Source organism: Budorcas taxicolor, chromosome 1 (genome assembly GCF_023091745.1).
Source record: "Budorcas taxicolor isolate Tak-1 chromosome 1, Takin1.1, whole genome shotgun sequence".
Taxonomy (NCBI): domain Eukaryota; kingdom Metazoa; phylum Chordata; class Mammalia; order Artiodactyla; family Bovidae; genus Budorcas; species Budorcas taxicolor.
The window spans coordinates 208,088,375-208,108,765 of record NC_068910.1 but is presented as its reverse complement, the minus strand read 5'-3'; the positions used below and the strand labels follow the sequence as shown (position 1 = coordinate 208,108,765).

At 48.1% G+C, this 20,391-nt stretch overlaps 1 protein-coding gene across 1 annotated transcript in view; it reads right to left on the bottom strand.

The window, feature by feature from the left end:
* The window catches only part of TRAPPC10 (trafficking protein particle complex subunit 10), a 76,916-nt gene that overhangs the window by 21,714 nt on the left and 34,811 nt on the right, over positions 1–20,391 (bottom strand). The window contains exons 5-14 of the mRNA XM_052639104.1: positions 20,029–20,224; positions 17,969–18,080; positions 15,300–15,547; positions 8,667–8,813; positions 7,994–8,108; positions 7,203–7,279; positions 6,075–6,166; positions 3,963–4,103; positions 3,556–3,668; positions 496–1,010 (exon numbers count right to left, since the gene is read on the bottom strand). Of these exons, the coding sequence (XP_052495064.1) occupies positions 496–1,010; positions 3,556–3,668; positions 3,963–4,103; positions 6,075–6,166; positions 7,203–7,279; positions 7,994–8,108; positions 8,667–8,813; positions 15,300–15,547; positions 17,969–18,080; positions 20,029–20,224 (1,756 nt within the window). The remainder of the gene's footprint in view (positions 1–495; positions 1,011–3,555; positions 3,669–3,962; positions 4,104–6,074; positions 6,167–7,202; positions 7,280–7,993; positions 8,109–8,666; positions 8,814–15,299; positions 15,548–17,968; positions 18,081–20,028; positions 20,225–20,391) is intronic.

Below are 20,391 nucleotides of genomic sequence, written 5' to 3'. Positions count from 1 at the left end.
TTCTGGAAAAGGTAGTCAATGGAGACACGGAGCATGAAATTTAAGACTTGCTCCAGGACTAGACTGAAAACACATGCGGCAAACAGCGGTACTTTCCACCAACCTAGCCTCTGTGCAGGCTCAGAGGCACCAACAGAATGCGCTGCGCTGGCTGGGGGGGTAGGGGGAGGGTTGTATCGAGCGGACGGAAGAGACTGTTCTGACATCCATTTCAACAAATGAGGATGCATTTTAATATAAAGGGAAAAAGTCTAAATCCAGTGAGAATACAAGTAATTATCTACGTTAAGAACTTTATGCACAACTCATCGACTGCCTTACAACTCTGCAAGTATAGAAGATTTTTTTCAAAACACCAATCTATTTTTCTGTAAGGATAAACCAGAGGCAGGCTAATGGTGCAGAGGCCACCACTGGACTCTCAGCTTCTCCAGATGGTGCTTGCAAGCGCCACCGTTCTGACCGCCCTAAAGCTAGCTCCTGCTCGGCACATACCTGCGTCTTGAACACGATGGTGTTGGGCCCCGGCTGCAGGGTCACGCCGGCACACCTCAGCACATGGGCCCCGTCCTCTAGAGCCAGGCCCGAGGATGCCTCCAGAGACGTGCCGCTCTCCTGCCTCCGCAGGAGCATGTGGACGTTCTTGCAAATGATCCCTGTGGTGTTCAAGGAGTTGTCGGAAGGACTCCTCTCAAACATCTCGTACAGCTCCAGCGCAGGGAGGCTGCTCTGGGATGTGGGAAAGGGTGAGGCCTCCGCTGGGAAGTTAATAACCCCGTTGGCTGTCTTGTGCTTGGTGAGCCACTCGGCAGTCTTCCGGTAATTGTTCTTATCGATGCTGAAGTGGACGTGGATGGCAATCTGCTCCACGTGGATGGGCACGGGCATCTGACTGCACACAGTTATCTCCACAGACAGGACGCCACCCACGTGGACCACGGCGTTGGCAGGGGTGAAGCGGAGATCGCGCAGCTGTGCAAAGGAGTGCATGGGGAGGGCGACCCTGTGACCTGTGGACGCACAGTACACGTTTCACTCCCCAGTCACACTGTCTGAGGCTCAGAGTCACGTCGGCCGGAAGCAGTGAAGGGGGACAGAGACAGTTTAGACCCTTCCAACCCCACACACACCAAAAGGAGTTACTCTGTCAAAAGTAGTTACTTTGTAAAAAGCAGAACAGGAACACATGCCCAGATACCTCCTGAAAATCATAAAACCTGAAGAAATTTAAGGTTTCTCACTCCCGTTTTGGCAAACCCAAGGTAAATACAGGTCAACTAACTCCTCAATTTCAAAACGAGATTTGTAAGTCCAAGTCCTAGAGCTGTTTCAGGAAGTCCACCACCCTCCCAACCCACACAAGAAGTTCTCTAGTGAAGATGCCGGAGTTTCCCCCTACATCTGGAAATAAGTAAGTCCAGGTGTGTGCCACCCTGGGAGCTCAGCCAAGGATGCGGGGAGTCGGGAGGGCAGTGAGTCCCAGCCCTCGGGCACCAAAGGGGCAAATCCACTGCACCCTCCACCAGCACTGTGCGTCAAGAGAACCCACCAGGCCGCTGGACTGACCAGGAGGGGTTCATAAACACCCAGTAACTGAAGGCTGGGCTGAGATTGACGGTATAAAACCACAAGAAAACAGGGACAAGCACAGCAGAGCTTCTTCACGGAGAGGCCACGGAACGGCGGAAAGTGGGAGTCCACGGTCTCACACACTGGAGACGTGGCACACAGCCCTGTGATGCCAGTATGGGCACCCTGAAGAAACTAACACGCAGACCAAGGCCACGCTGGCCCTGAGAACCTCCAGATGGCTGTGTGTGAGGGGCGCCCGGCAGTCAAGGACCACATCAACCGGAGGCCCAAACCTCTGGACACACCAACTTCCCAGCAGTCAGCACTGGCTGTGGACAGCATGTGACCCCCGCAGGGTGATGGTGACTGGAAGTGGCTCCCGGGGGAAGTTAGTTAGGGTTGGGTGAGGTCAGGGATGGTCACGCCCTTACAGGAGGATGCACCAGAGAGCTCCGTCTGTCTCTGAATCTGTCCGTCTCTCTCCTGTCTCGTCTCTCCTCCTGCACCCCTGGTCATGAGAGGAAAAGTCAGGGAGAGAGGAGGCCTCGTCAGGAGCCAGCCGAGAGGGGCGTGGGCCCTCGGTGGTCAGCCTCCAGAAGCCACTCACTCGGTCTGCAGCATCTTGTCACGGCCGCCGAGACACACTGACGGAGACAGTGACTGTTTAAAATAAACCCTCATCTTGATGAACTGAATGTGAGAAGCTGGATATTACCATAAACCTAAACTTACCACACAGCAATGTGTATAAAGTATATTTGCTAAGACACTCAGAAGCCAAGTCTTTCCGATCTACTGTCCTGTTGGACACAACCACAAGGAAACAACAAACTTCAGAAGGTAAGATGGTCTGTGAGACACCTGGCTCGACTTTGAAAAGCCAGTGTCTTTCAACCCACAACTGCTGAGGGGCTGAGTGTGGTCCATCCACCCAATGGAATGTTATTAGGCCACGAAAGGGAATGAAGTGCTGACACACGTGGCAACACAGGCGGATCCTCATCGTTTGCTGTGTGAAATAAGCTGGTCACAAAACCCACACACTGTGTGGTTCCATTTACGTGAAATACCCATAACACGTATCCTCAGAGACGGAAGGCAGGCTAGTGACTCCCAGGAACTTGGCGGGGTAGGGGGTGTGAGAGAAGGTGGGGGTGGGAGAAGGTTGGGAGGAAATGAGTACGGAGCGGGCTGCTTTGGAGGGAAAAAGTGTTCTAAACTTTACGGTGGTGATGGCTGCACATACCTGTGACTAGAGTAAAAACCACTAGGCTACACACTGCAAATGGGGCATGACATGATATGTGAATTCTATCTCAGTGAAACTGATAGTTTAAAAGGTCAGTGTTTGGAAAAAAAAAGATGGGAAGATGGTAAAGGAGAATTGAGATGTAACAATCAAATGCAGTATGTGACCCGTGATTGGACTAGTACAGGCCAGTGATTTTTAATATAAAATAATCGTAAAAACAGTTTGAAACAACGAGGGAGACCTGAAGAGGGCTAAGTGGAAGCCCGAGCCAGAACACTGTCCTTCTGTGGGCAGGGAGTTTAGGGGACCACTCTTGTTTTCAGAAGATGTGACACTGTCCCAAGGTGGAGTGGCCCTTGTGGTCTGGAGTGGCTCTGAAGTTCAGCAAAAAGAAAAAAGTAGGAAGATAGACATACATGGGTGCTGCACAGCAAAATGTTAGCAACTGCGGAATCTAGGCGGTCAGTATACATGACCTATTATATACAGTGTTATTCTTTTTGCTTTTCTAGGGTATTTGACATTTTTCACAATAAAGTTTTTTTAAGCCTTTATTGAATTTGTTACAACACTGCTTCTGTTTTAAGGTTTGGGTTTTCTGGCCGAGTGCCATGTGAGATCTTACTTTCCATATCAAGACTGAACCCAAAGCCTCTGCACTGGAAGGTGAAGTCTTAACCACTGGACCACCAGGGATGTTCCTGTAACAAAGTTTCAGGAATGAGTCTCACCCGGGCTGTTCGTCTGCTGGCTGGCGAAGCTGAGAATCTCTCTGCAGAAGTACTCCCGCTCGTCTGTGGTCAGGTGCTGGTCACTGGCCAGGAGGCTGCTGGTCTGAAGGTAGCTGGGTACAGAGTCAAGGGGCCAGAGAGGGCCACGTGGTGGGGCACCGCACACACAGCCCCCAGTCCCGGGGGTGCAGCAGGCAGGCACGCCCCTTCCTCGAGGGCCCTCGGGACTGGCACAGAAGTCAGGCAGGCAGACCCCTGACCAGCCTCTACCCAACAGGAGCGCACGTCAAGGCAGGCTTCCCTCTCCTAATTACCAGGCACCTATGGACTTGCAACTGTGGGCACTGCTGCTGTACAGACAGACAGCAATGCTCCTATTCCGTGAGTGTACTCAACTTAAAGGATACTTCTCAATCTGTCCAAGGCGCTTCTGACATTCGGCGAGCTGCTTCCTTGTGTGTGTGATTGGCAGCGCCCAGCCCTCAGCCACGTAATTTTTCAAGGCTCCTTGAAGGTACATCTCTGCCTTCTGAGGAGACTTCTTCCTCCTTGCAAATCAACAAACAGAAGCTTTCATAATGGGTCACGATAATCAACAAACTCAGCATAGCTTGCTCCCTACCCTTGGTGATCTCGGCGACACCACGACACTGGTGCCATCCAGAGTCCTCCTCTGACCACTGCCCCCCACCCAGCCCTCGAGGCGAGAAAGAACACAAAATCAGGAACACATTACCAGACCTGGGAAATGTGCCAGGCTGGTAACCCCACACACGCTGTTTGTCCAGCATCCTACACTAGCTGAAGGGCCTTCAGAGTCAGTCTCTGGATAAGAGTGTGAGGGCATCACTTATGACTTCAAGCTGCTGTGAGGCTGCCAAGCATGAAGAAGGGGAAGGATCTGCCTCCCGGCACAGAAGCAGGTATGAAGGAAGCTAGAAACCTGGGCTTGGAGCCACCCTAGCTCCTGAAGACAGACCAAAACAGAATGGTTTCCATGAACCAACCAATGGGAGCTTGGGCCAACTCCAAAACGCAGGCCAATGCTCTGAGCAGGTTTCAAAGATTTACAGAGAACTATGAAGGATTCAAATAGCAACACATATCACATAAAAGCACATCTTCCCAGGCCGAAGATATTCAGAACAAACCAAAGTTTAAAATACGATTAGTGAAGCTTGCCCGAGCTTCAGTGACAAAACGGATGCCCTGGCGTTTCCCAGAGGGCTTGGGACTGCTGATCTTGCAGGATAAAGGCCAACAATGAACAAGCATCTGCTCTCCTGGCATCTTGGGAAGACATCTTAGTCCTCAGGACCTTACTCTGAAACAGTAAGAGTTCCCAAATTCTCAAATTTCAAGCCTATCGAATTACATATGCCAGTTTTTCTAGACTTTTCTGGTCCTCTCTCATCCTGTCATTTAAAGGCTCCAGAACCTTCCATACTTCTTCAGTTAGTATCTCCAGCCAATGATTTGTACATTGTAGTGAAGAATGGGAGACCGCTGCCACTCAGCCCCCAGAGACGCAGGCTGAGGGTCACCCAGCTGGCTAGTCCATGGTGACACCAGAACCAGGACCCAAGTCTCCCGTTAGCAGGCCAGCGTCACCCCACCACAGTACCAGCCTCAGGGGGCTGAGCTCATAGCATCTGAGGACATGGCTTCTCTGTTCCACTAACCAATAATAACTCACTCCTCAGGACACCAGATGGAGACTCAAGAGACCCCACCTCAGCTCTGTGACTGCTGGCTGCTCCAACCACACCAAAACATCAGGACGTTCCCTTAGATGATCTACTAACCCGTTCCCTGCCTACTCAACCAGTTACAATACACTATTCTTTCCTGTTTCAACTAATAAAATGACAAACTGTATATATCCAGATACCACTTCAAACACATATTTCTTTTGCGAAAACAACCATCTTTTCCCTCATAACTTGTATCTTTTCCAGTGCTTTGAATTAGCAGCTGCATTCCCAGCCAGGGTTCTTCTCTTTGATAGGTTATTTACCAAATACATATGAAATATACCAGGTTTTGAGTCTTTTCTCTGGAATCCAACTCGGAAGCTGGGGCCAGACGAGAAACGTTCACCGTCTCTGTGCACTCCGGCTCCCGGGCACTCACAGCTCAGCCCTCTCTCGTGGAGGTGACACATGCATGTACCCCACGTCACTGACCTCGGGGGACACGCACGAGCAAGCAGGGAAAACGATGTAGCACACACACCATATACTGCATACAACAGGGCACACATTATCTACATACGTGTAACATTTATGTAACAGTTCACAAAATTAATTAAAGAAACACAAAGATCAGTAACAATTACTATGGTTAATAAACTAAAGTCTGATATTCAGAAAGAATCGTTTGGAAAAATGATGTTTGGTTAACAGTTTACATTTTCATTCTACAAAGTTAGGTACACTTCATATTAACTCCTACATAACAAACCTCTTACTACACATGGGAGATGTCTGAAATTCAGAGAAAAGTTCAAAATCAATTACATGTAAAACTCTGCCAGATCCTTTCCAACAAGCTTAGCAGATCGAATCCTCCCGATACTCGTGAACATTTCGATGGTGGCGTGGGACAAGTCCTGTGGAAAAGCAAAGACCGAGTAACTCTGTACTTCAAATTTAATGCTATACAGACCCAACATTCATTTACCCAAAGCTGAAGCAAAGGACTTCCTTATTAATATAACAATTTTTTACTCTGAATCTTTTTCTGTTATTTGCGTTTTTATAAAACAGTGATTTATGCAAAGTCATCAACTTGTATATAAACTATGAAGCATAATAAGAAAGAAACATAAACTCAGCAGGCATAGAATAATTTTTTCCAGTGTATTATCCACATGCAGGTAACATTTTTAGCGTTTTTTCACTCTTTGAGTAACAGAGGCAACTGTCAGATGCTCTTCAATTAACCGTGACTTGGGAACGCAGGTGGTCCACTGAACTTCTACTGCACTGCTTTCTAAGACTGCCCAAATTTAAGTCCTTTAAAACCAAGTACAATAAGCCCTGTTCAGGTTCAAACTGTTCCTCTGTATACAGAAAATCAATCACTAGCCTTATGGTACCCCACTCCAGTACTCTTGTCTGGAAAATCCCATGGACAGAGGAGCCTGGAAGGCTGCAGTCCATGGGGTCGCTGAAGGTCGGACACGACTGAGTGCCTTCACTTTCACTTTTCACTTTCATGGACTGGAGAAGGAAATGGCAACCCACTCCAGTGTCCTTGCCCGGAGAATCCCAAGGACGGGGGGAGCCTGGTGGGCTGCCATCTATGGGGTCACACAGAGTCGGACACAACTGAAGTGACTTAGCAGCAGCAGCAGCAGCAACTTTTCTTACAGTTTTTGCTCTACTGAATGAGCAACCCCATGGAGAACAGAACAATTAACATCCAAGGGTGCTTCTCTGCCTAACTATGGCACTGTGGGTACCGACCCACCAACTACTCCAGGTGCATCCACAACTCCCTAGGAAACTGAGGAAACTCAACAGGCCAGCAAGGATGAGGTCCGTGACACCAGCTCACTCCCACTCCGAAATGCTACAAAGGTAGCAAAGTCTCAGAGACAGGCCCTCTGCCACCAATGGACAGGGAGCACTTGAAATACTTACTAAGTAGTGCTTTTCAAAAGCTTCTACTGATGATAACGCTTCTTTGAGTTTCTTATAAGGACTCTGAGCTGTGTTGGCTTAAACAGAAAGAAATAAGAATCCTTATTCATCTTCATTACATCCAGTCATGACTTTACCTTCAGCCTCAAATGTCACAGGTACAGGACTTTGTCTGACGCTTGCGGAAACTACCAACACACCCATGTCAGCTGAAACCACACTACTGCTCGCGTTCTTGTCCAGTTAATATACTCATGAAATAGTCTAAACACTTCGTGCAACGCTTTTATCTTTAACTAAGGCTAGAAGTCGTTAAGCATGTATTACAAATCCTACGGTGAACTGAATCACTTTCCGAATGCTGTGAAGTGGTCTCAGGTTGAAACAGAGCAACACACACATCATGCGCTCTCCCTGAGGAACTGATCGGAGCCAGCGGGGTCCCCTCAGGTCACCAGGTGCACTTCAGTCAGCACCAGCCCCGCTAACTCGCACTCACCATTAAGCTAAAAGGATCAGCAATGCTCCTTTCAAAGTGCTCTATCACCTAGGAGCAACTGACTCAATAAAAGGACTTATCTGGCTATATTATCAGAAAAATAAATCTTTCTTAAACTATTTCTGACATCTCTTTATGTGATTAAAGGGTAAAATATCCCGTGTCTTAATCTGGTCAGCTAATAATGAGTGTTATGTCCCAAATGGTGAGTAGTTCTATTGCCAGAATCTGAGTTCTATGTGCCAGGCACAACCCACGTTCTCGGTGCTTTTGGGTACATTTCAAAAAGTACCTGTCTCAGGCCGCTCGGCTCCCAAACCCGCCAAAAGATCCACGGTCCTATTGAGGTCCTCTGAGTTAGGTCCCTTTTCTGACACAAGTCCACACAGATAGCCCAGGGACTTCAGCTGTTGAGACAGACCCCGAATATCAATTAATCTGTTGTAAGAACGAGTAAAGAATTTACAAATTTAAAGTTAACATCCATCTAAATGCAAGAAATTTAGCTTTCCTACCCAAAAGATTCTTATCTGGATATAAAAACACATCTTGCTATGATCCTTCCAAACTGAAACCTTCTACACGATCATGCCGGGAGTGCCTCTGACTCTGGTCATTCCCAAGCTGCAAGGCCCCCACTCTGCACTGCCACCAAGCTTTCCTGCTGCCACACGGGACCACTGTGCTCATCTGATTTCTGCACGGGCTTCACGCTCACCCTGTTTGTCTCCACCACCCTCATTCCTGGAGCAAAAGGCCACCTTTAGCACAAGCACAGTAAATGTCTGACGTCTACTGGAGTCAGAAACTGGCAGGGACCCACCGCGTCCATGTTGCTACTGGACGCCCCTGAAGCAGCCAGACCCACAAGCAGGGACTGTGTGTGCAGCACTTCCCCAACAGTGAACTCCATCCCCACCCCGGGGGCACAGCCCAGACAGGCTCCCTCTGCACTCTGCAGCTACCTTCTCCGTGGCGTAGCTCCACAAGCCCACAGTGTGGGCAATGTTCGAGTCTATCTGCGCCCGGTCACAGCACCCTTCTATCCTCTGCAGCACCTCCAGGCAGCTCAGGAACACCCAGCAGTCCAGGGCACCGGGCGGCACGGAGACCTGGGGGCACAGGTGTGGGCGGTGAGGAGGGCACTCGGGGAAGCCCCTCCTATCAGCCACCAAGACTCTGCACAACCACAGGGAAGAGAAAGGGGCATAACGACAAGGGCAGTGGCTCAGCTACAGGAGGAAGGGCCATCTGCGCCCAAAAGCATTCAGTGGCTCACACTCCCGGTGATATGGATGGGCTCAGCAGGGGTTTGATCTCAGCAATGTACTCAAAAGCTTATTAAAGATGCCTGCAAGAAGGCCGACTATCAGCACGTACTCTAGGCTTGGAAACTGGTCATTTCTCCGTTTAAAGAGCCACACAGTGTGAAGGTGGGAAGCTAAGACCTCAGAGGACCACTGGAAAACAGTTCAGATCATATATCAACACAGAAATCTGAGTATTAAGTAGATATTTGATGGCATTTGAGAACTGCTATTAATTTTTTAGGTGTAATTATGTTTGTAAAAATGGATGCCTGTTGCTTGGGGATATAATAAACATTATACTGTCAGATATTCAGAAGTATCTACTGTATGTGATCGGTTCTAAGGTGGGCTTTCCTCTACACTTCAGGGTCTTTGAAACAGGAGTGTCTCACAATTGACAGTACCTTCATGCCCACACCTGGCAGTGCAGACTGCCTTTTCGGGGGGCACTGATGTCATGAGGTGTCTCACAGCTGGGGCCCCAGCTCTGGTGAGACCCACCAGGTGGTCCTAGTCACAATGGGGACTAAGAAGTGATACCACATCAGCTGACAGGGGAGGAGCTGCACAAGCTGACAAAACCAACTTCTGTAAGAAAGACTTCTTCAACACACCCTGAGCATACATGGAAGGACCTGGCACCAGCTGGGAAGACCCAGAGAACGCTATTAAATGCTCCCACACATGCTCAATTGCCCTGTCTTTGAAAAATGAGACAAACTACTTAGATCCTTTAAATGAGACATCAGTATGGAAAATAACGACATGATCAGAAGCAACTTTCATAAGGTGATAAAGTGGTATGACTCTTGTCCAGACAAGGGACCAACCTCAAAGGGATGCAGAGAGCTGGCCGGTGGGATGCAGTTCAGGGACCCTGTCCAGAGCACATACGCCCCCCGAGTCGAACTGCGGTGCTCCACAGGGGGCGAGGCTGAGGAGTACAAATGGCCCACAGGGGTCTTACCCAAAAGCCACATACCTTTAGACGGTGGCAGGCTGACTTCCTCTGACAGCCACCGCCCCCCCTCCAGTGCCCCACGGCCTGACAAAGAGCAAGCCCTGTCTCCCACAAGGGACAAGCCCTAAGCAAGCTCAAGGCTCCGCCACTCCACCTGGAGCCCAGCAGCATTCTCGGCATCTAGACACTTCATGCACTCTAACAAGAAAGACACTGAGTGCCTTCCCATAGACTTCGGGGCCCTCTGGATAAACTCCTTTGTGAACAACAGACTTTTTAAAACTAATTTCTTCATAAACATTCTTTACCTTTCTTCAAACCTCTCTCCTTTTCTGATATCAGTATTATTGGTCATGGCAAGAGCTGTCTTACCATTTTCTAAGCATAAAATTAAAGACATTCTTTTGTCTTTTCTAAACCTATGTTTTAAAACATAATGCAAATGCTAAAAACCCCAGTGTCCTATATGGACCACAATGGGGCCATGCCCACCACACACCTCCCAACACACCACTGGTGCCTCCTTGTGAACTTGTACACACGAGATCAACACGCAGGCACGTCTTGGGTCTGACTCCTCCAGCTCGACTCTGTGTCCACAGCCTCGGCCACTCCAAGTTCATTGATTTCTGCGGCCACACCCATCTGCTGTCCGCGCAGACAGCAGTGACTGCTTCCCTCGTATAGGATGGACATTTGGGTTATTTCCAGGGTCTGGCAGTTACGGTAAGGCCACCATGAGCATCCCTGCACTGCCTACTGGACAGAGCAGGAACAAATCACCGGCTCACGGGCAGCACAGGTTTGGCTCTAGCAGATGCTGCCAAACAGCTTTCCTAAGATGGGTGCCCATTCCTACTCTTCTTGTCAAGGAAAGAACTCCAGGTGCTCCCTGCTCTCACCAACACTGATCAAGCCCTTCCACTTTAGCCACTTGAGGGGGGGTGGTAGATTTCACTGTTATTTTAGTTTGCATTTCTCTATAATGAATGAGACTGAGCACCTTTTCATCTGCTTACTAGCCAACTGGATATCTTCATTTGCCTACTTTCTATTGATTTTTCAGTCTTTTAAGCTGATTTGTAGGGGTTCTTCCCCTACTCTGGGTAAGAGTCCTTCTTAACTATATAGACTATGGACCTTTGTCCCCTCCTGGCTGCCCTGTCACCCCCTCTCCGTGGTGCTGACTGATGATGAGAGGCTCTGATTTCCAAGCTGCCCATTTTCCACACTCTTCCCTCCTGGCCCAAGCCTTTCTGTCCTACTTAAGCAACATTTGCTAATCTCAAGGTCATAAAGATACTTCCCCACATTATCTTTCAGAAGCCTTGCTTTATCTTTCATAAATAATAATTATTTGTGGGTGGTATGAGATTCAGTTGACTCAGACCCATTTATTCATTGAATCCATTTATATTCCATTTATTCAAAGTCTACCCCAGTGCCTTTGCTCCGCCTCACGTTTCTCCCCAGGTCTCAGCCGAGTCCCCAACTCTTTTCCGCATCTCCTCCTAACCGGGAGCCTCTCTCTGCCCTCACCTCTCAGAGCACCCCAGCTTTCAACCCAAGGGTGGCTCCCCACTAGTTGTAGAATAAAAGCCAACTCTCAAGGTGATGTATGCTTTCAAACCTGGCTTCCAAGACCTCTAGAGCCTCACCTCCATGTCCTGCCTCAGCCCTAAGTTCTACCAAGACTAAGCTCCTCAAGAGTTCCTTCTCAACAGTGAGTTCTCTGCCTGGAACTCACCCTGCTCGCCACCCAGGCCATGTCCACCTGGTGGGTCCGGACTCAGCTCACGGGGTGAGGAGGGGTGATGTTGGTCTGTCGTGGTCACTGCTAAAAACATAGCTCCTAGAGTGAGTGCTTGGCCAGCACAAAACAGGTGCTCAACGAGTAACTGCTGAATGAATGAAACTTTAAAACCCAGCTCACACAAGACCACCTCTTGACCCCCACCCCTAGACACATCAGGCAGTGTCCATGCACCCACACAAGCTGCCCCTCTCTCCTCGATTCCACACCCACCCACCCACCCCCCACCCTGGAACAGCTTGCTCTGATGGCCCGGCAGCTCTGGGCTCTGACAGCCCACTTACACAGCTGGCTCTGTGCACAAACTGTGGGTTTCCTGAGGTCAAGCAGGACTCGTTTGTTCCTCATGTGTGGGCCCTCTCTCCCCTTACCACTGTGTGTAGTCAGCCTTCTCTAACCCTTTCTCCCTTTTCCTGAGGCTCATCGGCTCTTATCGACATCAGCGCCTTCCCCGGTTTCCTCCTGCTCCATCCACTCCCACTCCTCTCACAGTTCGGGTCCTCCCTCAGGGCTCAAGGTCACATGATGAGCAAGTACTCGAGGACCCTGAGGTTCACTCCTCTGCAAAGCCTCTGCTCTGTCCTCTGTGGGGCCTGAACCCAGGAATGCCAACACCAGCTGGCAGGCCTGGATGGCAGGCCTTGTCCATCCTGGTCAGCCTGCAGCTTCTCCCACACACAGTCTGGGCGTGGGCTTCTCATGCACAGCGCTGGCCAGGCTCTAGATCCTGAAGAGTCCTGATCCCTCTTGGCCAGCCCTGTCTGTGAACATAATCAGAACCTATGCTGATAAAAGACAAGCCGGTACTGAGAAAAACACATTAACAAAGAAATCCTTTGGGTAGTCATTGTAACAAATATAAAACGACATTCTAGAAAATATCCTCCTTATATTGTTCTCACTTACCAATCTGGTAAAGATGAAAATATATGCACATATTACTTTTTTTCTTACCAAAGATGCAGGAAAAGAGTATTACTAGTGCAACTAAAAACGGGACGATCTTTCTAGAAGCCAATTCGATGATGGACACTAAAAGCGTTAAAGACAAGTGCAGTCTTGAACTAGCCATCCTATGTGTGAATGCACTGAATAAGGGGGACGGACAAGGATACACACTCCTGCAACGGCAGATACTGCTGAACAATCCCAAAGTCCAAACAGTCCTTCTACACACAGAAAGGCCACAGACCAAAAAGAGAACCTCTTACTTTAGAATACACAATGACATTTTCTTCTGCAGATCTGTCTGTATTTTCCAAATTTATGCAGGGAATACACTACACTTTTGGTAAACGGGTGGAAGGGGGGTTAAATGTCTAGACAACAAAGAGATACTCTGTGACGGAGTCATCTGAGCCCCCACAGACCTGACGCAACTTTAGGGCTATTGCTCCTGACGCCAGCAGCATGGTGGGCAGGCACCCTTTCCACGTTCACACACTGCCAAGCCAGGAGCTGGCCCCCCGCCTCAGCAGGCACCGCCGGGGGTGACGACCCCAGGCCACACCGCAGAGGTGGCATCTGGCCACCTCAGCGTCCCCTACTCTCAGAGAAGATACTGTAAATCAACTGATGCACCAACAAGGAAGTCACCATGACTTGCTTTACAAACCACAAAGAGCAAACACAGGCATTTTCTGCAAAAGAAACATCACAATAAGAAATGCACAAAATGGTTGCAATACATACGCTTTTGGCTTAAAAAGGATAAATGACCAAACCTAACCCTGGAAGCACCACATACTGGCCCAGCCTGCAAGCGGCCTGAGGACTGGCTCTGCAGTGGCAGTTCTGCCCAGCTCTGTGTGGGGGAACCCAAGGCCCTACGCTGGCCTCTGGCCATGGACATGACTGTCAACAGCAATCACCAGGAAGAAAGCTAGCAGACACAGGAAATGAGTTCTAGTTTTGAGAGCGGAATCAAATCTGCAGAAAAAATAAATAATTTCGAGTCTTGAATTTTCATTGTCTCCATAAAAATTTAAAGAAATTCTAAGAATAAAACTCATCTATTTTATTGCCAACCACAAAACTTCCTTAAGATATAAGGACCACCCCCAGCTCCCAAAACAACCTAGAGAGAGAATCTCAGATGAGAGAGCAGAGAGGAGTTCTGTGCCTGACGCCCCACATGCCCTCTCCAGTGAGAACACCATCACTAAGTCCTGAAGAGCCCTCCTGGGCGACCCCAATTTGAAGGTGCCAAGGCTGGACTGCTTGGGCTCTTAATACACTCCCCTGTTTTCCCCTGATCCACTAACAAGAGAAAAGCTCTCAGTTAGTAAACCTCTAGGCCCCATGAACACAGGTGGCCCTGTCCCATTAGTGAGGCAGCCCCCTCAGCCCTGGAGTCTGTACAACTAGAGTGGAACGGCCAAAGGAGATTATCTCAACCTACTCGGTGACAGGTGGCCACAAGAACATCACCTCAAGGTGCAAACTGTTCTTTTTTCCTCGTGTGCTCAATTAGATGTCCAAAGAAGAAAAATAATTTGATAAAAAGTCTTAAATTCTCAAGTTTGTGACTCAGCTAGGCTAGGCATCTCTTCTTTAGAAATTAGCAAAACAGTTTATCTTATTGAGTCTGTTATTTAGCTTTTTAGGGAACATAAAACAGAAATGTCGGTGATATGAAAACTACCCCTACCACCAGTGCCCTGGGTCTTCATTAACTGTGCCCCCAGAGCCCTGGTGTGGAGCCCAACAGAAAGGACTGCAGCCTGCCAGGAGGATCTGAGTCTGTGACGAGTTAATTATGTTACCCGTAAGTCACCTAACCACTCCCACACCCACTTTCCTCCTTTATAAAATGGAATTAGACCACCCTCTCAGTTCTTCACCAGGGAGTGGGAGTGGGTGCCTAAGAATCCTCTGAAAGTGTATGTAACATTTGGAGTGTGTATATGTGCAGTTTCCCACGTAAAGAGGTCACTAAAACAAAAAAGGTGAGAACGCCTGGAATGGACAGTCAGTCATTAGAGCTCCCCTACCTCACTAAAATGTTTACAACGCTACAGGCAGGAAAAGTGTCCAGAGCCCCGGGGGATATTAATCTAGAAAAACAAGTGTTTCACTACAAATGAACACCTTCAAGCTAACTGTGTTCCTTCATACACGCATGCACACGTGTGTTTATAACATACCTCCATTAAACTGTGAGCTACTGATTAACGTGCACAGCATGCTGTGTGTCACTCACATTGTTACTGGCGTGCTCGTGTGCAAATTCATGTATCTGAAAGGATAGCTCTGAAAGAAAACCATCACTACCTGTGAAACCTGGTTCTGCATGTCCCCCAGGTGAGTGATCTCAATCAGTGAGGCCCAGCTCCCACAGAGCAAGCCAGGCTTACCATAAAAATTATATTGAGAAACTGATGTAGGAGGCTCACTGTGGGCCAGTGTGAACTGCACTGTGTTGAGAGCAGAAGTTGTATTTTCTAGCAATTACTTAATCAGTTTCTACGCCAACAGTCAGGAAGCGGGTAAATGGGGAAAGGAGACGACTCACTTCCAAGAGCTTCAGCTCCTGCACACAGCTGTGCAGCAGTTCTAGGGCGCGCTGAGCCACCTCCCATGGCCTCTGCAGGAAGAGGAGCAGGGTGCACTGGCGAGAGAACAGGTAACTGCGCAGATCTAACAGGGTGGCTTCTTGCCTCTGTATCAATTCGCGCTTCTCCATATCTATGGGCTTTCGGAGGATCAATCCATTCCAGCTCTTCACCGGCTGGCAGAAAAAAGTCAGCCAGTTGGCACCATCTAAACAAACACACATCGTGAAAGGCGCTGACTGCAGATTCCTTCACCTCACTGCGTGGGACTGTGAGCCCTAGGAGACGGATGGGCGGCCCAACTGCTGTTCGGCCCAAAGCACCAGCCCCCCCTTGAGGCTGTGGGGAACCCAGCAAGGGACATAGGACAGGGTGCTCACTACAAGGACACCCACTTGGCAGCTGGCATGGGGCGACAGGACGGAGGCCACAAGGCAAAACACCATTCCAGGCCCCAAAGGTCGTGAACAAGTCAGGATGTGACCAGGCCGCCGGGCCGAGGGTCGGGGACACCTCAGGCTCCACCGTCAGTCACCCGGGAGGAGGCATGAGGCCCAGGCGGGAGCGTGCTATCAGGTTCCTCCCTACCGTGTGCGGGGGAGCAGCCTGGCCACGGGACAGTCTTTATCTTCTTTCATCTCCACACTCTTCCTGACGTGTTTAAGCCTCCTGCCTATCTGCCACTCAACCCTGTCAACACCCGAGTCCAGCTCCCAGAGGAAGGGCCCGCAGGCATGAGGAAGATGTAGCAGTGGGAAGCAGAGGGAACCTCCTCTAACGGTCAGAGATTTCCAACAAGGCTCCCCGATTCTAACAGCCCAGAGACTCAAATATGGTTTTAAATTAAACACAAGCCGTCTACAATAACAGGGTCATTCAATCTAATGGAAAAAAACGTTTTAATCTACCTTTCTCTCTCACAGCCACCTCCCTGGAAGTCCACACCTACACTGGCACGGTGGCACTGCTTCATGGCTGCAGGGCCAGCAATGGCAACAGCCTCCCTCACTGACCTGAGCTGAGACTCAGCGGCTCACTGCCCATAAAGTGAGGTGTCCCCCCTGCCGTCAGGCCCTTCCTCAGCAGATCCCTCTGCTGGGGCCCCATCTCCAGCACTTTCCTGGCTCCCCCGTTTGGTCAGGCCTCTCTCAGAGGGCCTCTTAGGCCCCCATCTGACACTAACCAGCCTCACCGCCACCACCCCCCATACCTGCATCTTCTGCCCAGCCTGCACTTGCTACCCTCACTACCTGACTCTAGGTGACATACTTGTTTTTCCATTTGTCTCCCTTTCATGTAAACTCTATCAAAGAAGGAATTTTGCTGTGTTCCCTACTGTATTTAGAACAGGGAAGGGCTCTCAAGAAGTATGTGTATGAATGAACAAAAATGAACCACCTAATCATTTCACTGTAAAAGCTGGTCCGGGCTTACTTTTGGATTTTAAACTGCCCCAGGTTTATTTTAAAACTGAGAGAACAAAGAAACTATGTGAAATATAATGTAAGAAACATGTAAGCTATTTGAGACACACACACACATACATATATATACACACATATATATATGTATAATATGGGTATGTAAGATATAAGAAATGTAATTTAACTCCCTTTAAGTTTTCAAAATCTAACTAGTAAATTGCTTTAGTTATATGCTTTTGTCTGTGTCTCAGCAAAGTTAGAGATCCAAAGCTGAACTGCATGAAAACTGCCTGGAAGTGGGCCTCAGTGGGTGACATCGCATCACTCTGAGAACCACGGCGGGGCCCACAGGCCAGGGGGGCGGCCCCTGCACCTCACTCCCTACAGGTCTCCTAGTAGACACGACAATGGCTCCTGGGGATCACGCCTCTCTTCAGACACCGTAACAAAGGTTCTCAAAAGATGTCTATTATGGCACTGCTTGTGGTAGCAAGAGCAGAGACAACCCAAATGCCCAGCACCAGGGGTGGCTGAATCAAGTCTAAGGAATCCACACTGTGAAGCACTCTGCAGCTACTGTAGAAACAGCTTAGCGCCTGACCCGTCAGCCTGAAGAGATGCCTGCGATGGACTGCTAGTAAGAACAAGCTACAGACAAATGTCATGATACTGTGATGCCATTTCTACCAAAATAAATACCAAGCAAAGAACAGTGAGCACAATCACAAACTTTTTTCTTTGTACATGGGTCACTGTGCTAATTTCGTATTTTTAGAAAACTTTAAGACATCGTTAAAAAGATGAACACCCTTTACAATGGTGTCATGTAAGACTCACTGTAGTGAACACTCAAATATTACACAGACAACCTCTTAACCAAAAAAGATCCCCCACACTATGTTAGGAAGGAGGCACAGAATCGGGAGCATCCCTAGACAGCTCAAGCTATAAAAATGACACTTTATATCTGAAAACAACTCCTTCAACACTTTCATTCCTCAAGATTCTTCCACAAGTGTGACTAACACCTAACTCTCATTTCATTCCCTATAGCAACCATGAGAATATATCCTGCATAATCTGTTTTTCAAAAAAACACAGAAGATGATTTAATCATTAGGTAAATAACAGCAGCTTCCATACTAGTTAAAAGTGGGGAAAGCTATGGTGAGAAAAAAACTTGTTTCTAAAACTTCACTACTCACCCCCAGCACCAAAGTTGACAACATACTGAGAAAACAAGGCGTCCAGTTCATCGTACTGCACCAGAGCGTCTTCAAACTGCTGCAGCATCTCAAAGACAAAGGCAAGCTCCTCCTAGTCACCCAAAAAAAGTTTAAAAAGGAAAACACAAAATTATAAATCAATGTTTTGAAACAAGAAGCCACGAAAGATCGCAACAGAGAAAAGCAAGCAGCGTTCTGAATAATGTTTATGCTAAGAAAAAGAAACTCAAGTTAATGACCATGCACAGACAGAAGCAGGAAAAGGCCAGCATGACTCCTGGAGTCCCTCTGTGACATGCCAGGCCTGAGTGCTCAGCCTCTCGTCCTTGGTACTTCCCTTGCCTCCCCAGACACACACTCTCTAATTAGAATTCTGCTCTATGGAACAGCGGAATCTTCTCCTTCATTTACTTATTAAACCCACTACTTATTTATATCTGTGGAGACACAAGGATACTAATTCTGTCCCACAGGGTGACCCTCTGGTCTGTCATTACTCATTTTCTGCACACACTGCTCCTGCTTTGGGTGTCAGGAGGCCCCTGGAGGTGGTGTGTGTGCTCCTTTGACAGACCTTCACCTTTTTCTTGAGCACCTGCTTACTTTCTGCTTCTAGAAAATATTGTATTTTCCCTAATTAGCCCTGGAACCAATCATGTCCACAAGGAGCCCTGGCAACTTTTATTGGAGAATGCAGTTTAGAAACCAAGATCTTAGCACTAAGTCTGCTCACTGCTACTGAGGCGTCATTTTTTTCCAGACCCCATCAGAGGAGAGAGCAAAGCAATATTTACATGCACACGTATTAACCCTCCCTCACACATACATCAATATTTCTGAATCTATCTATCCAGCCATCCAGTTATCCAACCACGAGTTCACACTGATTCTAAACCAATACCACTGTGTTCATTTGGACTCTTCTCTTTCCTTGTCACTTACTCTTAGGAAATAAGTTTAACAAGATTGAAGGCTAAAGAGATAGGGTAATCTGAAAGTTCTGTCACAGTCAGTCATACAGGGATTTATGAACACGTTCAAACTCCCTTATGTTATGCAAATCACCCAAATATCACCACGATAGAAGCATCAGAATTAAGAGACAAACTTCAAAATTTCTAATTAGGGTCTTTTATTGATTCAAGGTGCAGTATTTCTTCAGTAATTAATATACAAGTGATATTTAAATATGAAAATTATGAAATATGAAAATCACGCTTTTCCAGGCAAAACATGGTGAACAAAGAACAAGGACCCTAACAGCAACACTCTTAACCCTCTGCAGTGCAAGGAGGGTCTCCTCCCCCAAGCTCCTCTGTTTCACAGACTTTGTTCACTTAACACACTCTTCCTCTTAAAGAAGAGAACTGATTACAGACCACAATTTTTGGATGGCTAAACACTTTTGTAAGCTAGAATAAAGAAACCAGCTTAAGACAATCTTTCATTGGAACCCAAAGTTATAAAACTATGAGGAAACATACTTGGGACTCAGCACCAGGCAGGCAATAGACATCTCATCATCACGGTCATCACCAGGAGACAACCAGGAGGCCCGAGACACTAACAAAACCAGAACTGCTCTGAGGACAAGGTCATTTCATAAAAGGCTAGATGCCAAGCTCTGAAGCAGCGAGGCAGCTGACACAGGAATTACTCAGGAGACCATCTCCGATCTTCCTTAATAAGCCAAGAGAATGAAGCTGGCCACTACACTGTCATTTGGTCTTATAGGAAAGGAAAGTCACTCAGTCGTGCCCGACTCTTTGCGACCCCATGGACTGTAGCCTATCAGGCTTCTCAGTCCATGGGATTTTCCAGGCAAGAGTACTGGAGTGGGTTGCCATTTCCTTCTCCAGGGGATCTTCCTGACCCAGGGATTGAACCCGGGTCTCCCTCATTGTAGGCAGACGCTTTACCCACTGAGCCACCAGGAATATGTCCATATCAATGACCGTAAGAGAGCTGCCTTATTCACAAGAATGAAGAGGGAGGGAAAGAGAAGGAAGCAGTCTCACTCTATGTAATCACTCAGGTACCTGTACCATGAAGTATTCACAGAAACTCCAGCCTGGCTCGGTTCTCTTCTCCCTCAAGGTTCTCATGTCATCCTCAAACTTGCCTAGGTTTTTTGTAAAAGACATAAGTAGTAATGTCCTGAGTTTGGTCAGGAAGGCATTCCAGGATTCCTGAGTTCGGGAGGAGTCCTTCAAGGGATCGGAGAGCACGACACACCTGTGAAGACATGAACAGACTATGCAGAAAACACTCCAGCACAGAACCACTGCCCAACAGCGACCACGTTCTTGGGATGCAAACTGGCTTCCTCCCTCCTCTTCCTTTCTTCCCTCTAGAACTGGTGAAAAACATCAGGCAGGTGACGAGACATCAGATGAGGAAAT